The sequence below is a fragment of the Pyrus communis genome, chromosome 11, assembly GCF_041283825.1.
Source record: "Pyrus communis isolate YQ-2024b chromosome 11, ASM4128382v1, whole genome shotgun sequence".
Taxonomy (NCBI): Eukaryota; Viridiplantae; Streptophyta; class Magnoliopsida; order Rosales; family Rosaceae; genus Pyrus; species Pyrus communis.
This window is the reverse complement of record NC_142575.1, coordinates 16863548-16870841: the sequence shown is the minus strand read 5'-3', so window position 1 is coordinate 16870841 and position 7294 is coordinate 16863548. Positions and strand designations below refer to the sequence as shown.

Below are 7294 nucleotides of genomic sequence, written 5' to 3'. Positions count from 1 at the left end.
TGCAACTTCTAGAGATGACATATCCCTATAAAAACTGTAATTTTTAGTCATTCCATACCTTGCCAAAATAACCGATCCTTGTTTAACAACCACACATTGTCTAACCAATTCTCACTCGATAAGTTCCTCAAAATATCCAATTCGTGCGGATTCTTCCCCCAACTAAAGAAGAGATCTTGGCAGAATTGCCGCATAAGGACCACTACTACAAATGGTACTACACCCTTGATCGTCAAATATCGATTGCTTGTTGAACCCTATAAATGTGAATTGCGTGAAAGAAGGATACTCCAAATTCGGGAGTCCAAGAGTTTTATAAAACGTTCTTGATGGAAAAAAAATGTGAATAAAAGATCCCACTGAATTGAATTTGGTCCATGAATCTAAGAAATAGTGAGAATTCTGGATCTCTCTCAATTCGAAAATCCAAGATTTGAATTGATGTCCTTTCATTCAGTCCTAAATTGCATTAATTTATCCAAAAGATTTTATTTCAGTTGGAATTTTGTTCGAAAATGGTTGAAGTAGTTGAATAGGAGGATCACTCTGACTATACCCCTTGGTAAGTTTAACAAGGACGAAAATGATATATTTGATATTATGGATGACTGGTTACGGAGGGACCGCTTTGTTTTTGTGGTATTTCTGAATACAAGCCGAAAGTATTGTAACCCAAAAGCACCCATTAAACAACCCTCCTAAATTGAACGTCGAAAAATGGCTCTACTTACTCGAAATACTTGAGAATATACTGCTCAATAAATCAGCAGCTTATGCATGAAGTTATCAAGCCCAAAAATTAAGTCTATTCACAGCTCATCCAGCATTTTGTCCTCCGAAAGGGGTAAAAGTTGGAGCTCAACTCAGAACATAAGGCACAGTACAGATCTTAAACCATATACGCCATTCTCAATATACTCGGTTACTGATAGTTTGGTAAAGAGACCTTAGCTGAGTGTTCCATTTATCTACGGCAGCATACTTCTTCATTCCCTTTGACCTACACAATGTTCACAAATGAATCAGTGGGAATCGAGAGAAAGCATTAACATCTACCATGATCCATTATGCATGGATTAAGAATTAAAAAGTACAGAGTCAAGGAAACAGACCTGTCACCACGCTCTAAGAGCCGGTTCACCTGGTCAATATGTCCATCAATTCGGTTATCCAATATAAGTGAAACCAAAAGTTGCTCCACATCTTTCTCCGGAACATTAAGTTCCTGAACATCAACAAACTTTAGTAAGTTTACAGGTGATACGAGGAACCTAATAATGGCAGCAGCAGTGGCCGTATTGGAAAAATGCATAAATTAAAGTATAAAATAAAACCCATCAAGTATTTGTGAACAGTTAAACAAGCACAACAAGGCAATGGAAAGCAAATACGACAAGAAAGAACCTATGGATCACCTTTGATATGAAGGGAATCCGAATTCTTGTGTACGGCTTGATAAGTTTGAGCAGCACTTGTGTCCTAACATTCTTCAACAGATCTTCAATATAGTTTCGGATGAATGGATCATCCATAATTGTCCTCCTGTTACTCTGAGAAAGTACAAATACCAACTCAACTAAGTGAAGAAAGAGACGAAGGAAAAATGAAAGAAACACACAAACACCTAGGAAAGGTTAACTATTCACGTAACATCAGGTTAGTGAAGAATAACACCTTAAGAATTTTCTCAAACTCCAGTATCTCATTTCGTTGATATGCTGCAATCAGATTTGTCATTGCCAAGATCTCAGGATCGTTTTTATACCTGTGGAAGAGAAATCATAAGAACAAAGGCAGATGCAAAAACTTGAAAATAAATATAAAACAAAATGTTTTTATAGCTTACGGCTTCGCTTCTTGACCATCAAATGGATTAACTTCTGACTCCATCAGCATATTAGCCAGAACTAAGTACCTGTCAAGCAATGCACATTGAATATGGAAAAATTAGTAAAAAATGTGTAATACTCCCACAAACTAAATCTACTGTAAAACCCAGTCCAGATCAAGTCATGGATGGCTGCAGTATATCAACCTAAGGAATATTTCTCATCATATATCACTAAAAATTTATATTTAGATCCGTACTAAGGCGACACATCAAACATGCTACGTGTTGGATAATAAATTTAAACTTTAAAAACAGTCATTTGTCAACAATTTCAAACATACCCTTGGCATAAAGATTCATCGTCTTAAATCCCAATTATGGTACCTATTATCCAAATAGTAATATAGTATGTGCATTTTACATAAAATTTGACTTATGATGCATGCTTGAGTTGGCAGATATTTCATGAACTAGACTCCATCATTATTACCTTATAATCTAAGTTTCATACGCCTCATAGATTATAGTACATAAGAATTAATAGCCTGACCTCTACTTTTTAAAGCTATCAACACTCTATACACACACATACATGAGGGAGAGAGAGACACACAGAAAAAATGGGCACCTATTAACAAGTCTAAATGAATGAGAAAAATAGAAAGAAAACAGATGTGCCGCTGGAGAGCATACTTCAAGCATTGTATACGCCTCTGGTTCCCAGCTTCATCGTAGTTCTTAAAGGCTTCAAAAAAATCTGTGGCTGCATCTGCCCACTGACGCTCAGCCATATGCATCTTACCCCCACACTCACGAATTATTCCCATGATCCTAGGATGAGGTATTGCTGACTTGATTGCAAGAGCTTTTTGGTATAATTGCTGCATCCAATCTAGAGTAAGATGTTGCCAAATCACAACGGAAAACAGGAACATAGAAAATAATAAAAAGTAAATTGCTGGATGAATTATTCCCTACAAAGAGAATGGTAAGGTGGCATTGTTAGCCTTTTACAAAATGTGGCACACAAGCTACAAAAATCCATTATATTCTCCCATCAAAATTCATTCAATGGTGAGGTGTTCTTCCCTTATACTTTAAATGGGCTACATTCCCCTTAAGCAAAATGTATATGTTGTTACACCATCATGAGAAACTTTTATATTCATGCTTGTTGACAATACTGACTAACGGTCATGAGGGATACAAACAAAATCTTTCAAAATTGCACATGTAAACGTTTGACTATAAAAAAATTTGTTTTATATATGCACTTGGTGCTTGGCTAGGACACTTTTGAACATTGGTGAATTTGGAAGAAATGGATATATGAAGGTTTATACATGCAATTCTTTTAGGTTTAGGGTTGGGTAAGGGCCGCTTGGCTATATTGTGGGGGAGAGGAGTCGATTGAGTCCCATACACTACCAATCCAATCACTCTATTCCTCATAAACAATCAAAGAAATTGACCTCTAGAAGATGACAATTCGCGTAAACCTCTAGAGGTCAAAGAAAATGGCGAATCATACACACAAGGATAAGGAAAACAATAATACTAACAAAATAGCAGAGATCAAACCAAATGATGAATCATACATACAAACCAAGACATATGCTAACACAGTAATACCAATTCCCCCACTTGTGCTATTGTAATAAATATAAAAGTGAAACAACACCTGAAAACCAAAACTGATCAACTCAAGCTTAAGTAAATAATGAAATTTATTTTGTAGTTATTATTTGTCCTCCATCAGTGATGAGTATCGCCATTGCTGGTGTAATTCAATTAACCTTCATATCTTTGTTCTTTAATTCATCCAAGTCCTACATCATAGACTAGCAAAAAATGCATATGACATAGAGTAAGAGCGAAATACAGAGCTTAAATATGCACGTCATCCATAGAAGATTCTTACCTTAAGCTTTTTGTTATTTTTAGTCTCAGTGTACATTTGAATCTCAATAGCGTAAACCTCTAGGAGTTGACTTCCTTTCTTTTGGTCATCAGTACCATCTTCCTTTTGACAGGATTTATGGAGTTCCTTCAAAATCTAATAGTTCAACACAGGTTACTCTCAGCCTTTCGAGATCACAATCAGAGCACAATATGATGATAAACGGTGTCATCCAAACAAACGGATTACCTTACTCATTCGCCCATATTCACCCATATCAAACCAAATTTTGCAAAGCTTAAGATTTGTCTTAAACCAAAGTCTCTGCATCAAGACATCAGAATATTGTATTCACATATCATATTGGAAAGAAAAAACTAATGATAAAACAAGGTTATATTATGACCTCATTCTTTGCCTCTTCGAGGGCCTTTAGAGTGGTCTGATAGAACTCTTGCAGGAGACCAAAGTTCTGACTAGCTGAACCAGAAACAAAATCCATAATATTGTTTATACATTTTTCACTGTAATTCCTTGTTACTGCTGATTTGATGTATGTCAACATCACCCTGTATGCATCCATCATTTCTTTATACCTCCCCAGACGATAATAGAGCTTCACGGTTTGCTTCAAGGCTTTAAATCCCCTGCAACATATTAATTTCATTATTACTACTACAATTATTATTAACTAGAAGAAGAAGAACAAGAAACTTTTAATATCAAAAGCTATGTACAAAAACATTAAACACACATTCACACAAAAATTACAATAAAACCAAAACACTCTTAACGCCTGATAGCAAAAAGTAAAAAAACAAACAACTTAACAACACTGCCATGACATCTACAAAACAGATGCAGAAACAAAAAATTCCTCCTGAGACATGCAGAAGCGGATGCCCACAACGCTGACCAAATCTAACTCAATCCCAAAGATCTTCCACACAAACCCGCTTGAAATACTAAGAAATTCTCCTTTTATGTTCCAAAAATTAACCAACACATTGTTTACCACATAAAGTAAACTGACATATTGCTAATACTAAACTATTCAAAAAACAAAAGGAAGCCAATCTATTGTAAAAAGAACTACCATAAGATTTGAATGTAAACCACCTTGAACAATCAAATGTTCTGGGAGGAACAGACGAACCCTCTTCCACCTTTCTAACAGTGAAATAAACTCTTCCACCTTCAAACTGTAGATTACCACTGACCTTTACCATTGACCTTCGAATTATAAGGAAAATAAACAGAATCTACACACCTTGCAATACAGCCAAGAGGCAAAGTTGGCTTGACGAGCATAGATGTAACAAGTGGGAGCAATAAAACCAAAAATATTCTCAGTGATTTCTAGAAAGTGAATGTAACCTAGGAATCAGCATCTCCAGGGAGCTTCCCCCAGCCAACTAACCTCCAGAATCTCACCCTCTGCCTATTACTCACCACAAACTTCCACCAACTTAAACAAATAAACGAAAAAATTCCCACTGAATTTAGTAGGAAAGCCGACAAAGTACACAAGTGATTAGAGTACAAAACCTGACCCCCTGGTAACAAATTAAATTATAAGGGATAGGATTTCAAGAGCAATGGAAAAGGAAAGACATGAGCATAAAGCTTATAATGCACATATTCACCATAAACAAGACATCTTTTTATATCGCTAGTGTAGATTCACAAAATAAGGAGCATTAACGGATATAGGTGCAAATTGATGGATGCAAAGAGCTCTAAACCACCAGGTCAACTCTTAACTCAAGTTCAACCGTTATTGTTTTAAGACTTCATGAACCAGCAAAAGCAACCAGAAATAAAATACATCAGAAGGAATTCCAATGTCAAACTGCCATAACAAAATGATATGGAGTCGAATAATGTTTAATTTCATCAAATTTGTTTTACCACACTTTATCCAGTTTAGTATTAAGGTGCCACAATAACCACTGATATGGAGTCGAACATGATTCATCATGTTATTCTATATTGCCCCAATTCCCTCCCAGATCATACGTTGTGAGCTGAATTGAAATTGCATAGTTTTGTAAGACAAAGCTTTCTCCCATAGGCAGAAAAGTAGCTACCTAAACAATAGAACTAAATTCATTAAGTTGCCATCGGTTCCAGCATCATACTTCATTCACAATTAAATGGAGACGGTATTGTGATAGAAAACGAGAAGGGAACACAAAAATAAAAAATAAAAAGAACAAAAAAAATAAGACAACCAGAGGATTGATACGAACGATAGAGAGCTCATTTTCTCCTTCTCACCCAAACACTCAAGATTATGCCGATTTCTCACCGAATCCCAACTCATTTCCTCTATAAAAAAAAAACCAGAAAACGAAAAGTGCGAATAGCAACGAAGAATTTAAAATCCTAGGGCTGCCAAAACTCATTAACATTTTAGAGCACAAAGTTATTTCGGTTAATCACCACTCGGCCTTCTCAGGCTCCATGCGAACAACTTCATCGAACCCCGAAAGTGCTCCTTCTGGATCTGTCTCAACCAAACCTGAATTTTTTTTTTTTTAACAAAAAAAGTTAGGAAAATAAAACCAAAAACCATTCAGTACAAAAAGAGAAAAGGCTGAGAAGAAAACTGAAAGTTAATCGTACCTTTAGAGTTGTAATATTGGTTCTCAATGTCAACGTCCTGTTCCTCAGGTTCCTCATCCGAGTACTCGAATCCGTAATCCTCCATATCAGCATCTGCATACAAACACACAAACAACACGCAATGCTATTATGCATAGAGAATGCGGCATTCACTCACTTCCTTCAGTACTCTTTAGAAACCCTAATCACAAGAAAGACTTTCGTGAAGAGAGAGAGAGAGATACCGGAGCCCATGACTGAACAGATCCAAGATGGAATCTGGGTTTTCAAAGCGTTCAGGATTCGGGAGCTACTGAAATCAGAGCAGAGAGAGACCGAAGAGAAAGAGGGTTCGGATTTCTCTTATTCGGGCATTCCGATCAATAGGTGACTGTAATTTTGGACCCACGTAGATACACAACTTTTAAATTTTATAAGAATAACAACCAAACTTTTAAATTTTATAATAAATAACAACCAAAACTTGATATAAGGTTTCGTTTGGCAATTCAAACGGTGCTGATTATTTTAGTCGAATAAGATAAATAATTATCGGATAATACTGATTAAATCATTCATGGAGTTTGGTGCAATATAAAATTAATGTCCGTATTATTTATATTGGGTTTGATATTGAACTTGATAAAAATAAAAAATAAAGTAAAAAAACCAAATTTATACCTATTGTATTTTTATCATATACATACCCTTTTTTTCTAGGAAATATTATTGGCACTCCAAAAATCTCATTCTACACTCCCTCACAAGTGCATTTTTCTTTCCAAATATAATAAGTTTAGAGTGTAAAATGAAATTTTTGGAGTGCCAATAACAATTCCCTTTTTCTTTACAATTTATGATGAGAGCCAAACGAAAAAACACCTAATTTCCTTCGAATCTTATATGTAATTATCTAGAAACCCACTTGCTTTCGATCAAGATCGATTCGTCGCCAC

At 35.6% G+C, this 7294-nt stretch overlaps 1 protein-coding gene across 2 annotated transcripts; it reads right to left on the bottom strand.

The window, feature by feature from the left end:
• Positions 1-567: 567 nt before the first annotated feature.
• LOC148692987 (COP9 signalosome complex subunit 2) lies at positions 568-6801 on the bottom strand. 2 transcript variants are annotated; one of them, XM_088679734.1, is made up of 12 exons: positions 6584-6801; positions 6360-6452; positions 6177-6255; positions 4138-4378; positions 3981-4055; positions 3753-3887; positions 2525-2712; positions 1847-1915; positions 1675-1765; positions 1416-1550; positions 1113-1225; positions 568-1000 (listed from the first exon to the last, which is right to left on the bottom strand). In XM_088679734.1, exons 1-12 carry the CDS (start codon positions 6591-6593, stop codon positions 910-912), a joined length of 1320 nt encoding a protein of 439 aa, XP_088535860.1. In that variant the 5' UTR covers positions 6594-6801; the 3' UTR covers positions 568-909. The 2 variants fall into 2 exon arrangements, with proteins under 2 accessions (XP_088535860.1, XP_088535861.1); XM_088679735.1 differs by having other exon boundaries at positions 4851-6255; positions 6584-6733.
• Between the last annotated feature and the right edge of the window lie 493 nt (positions 6802-7294).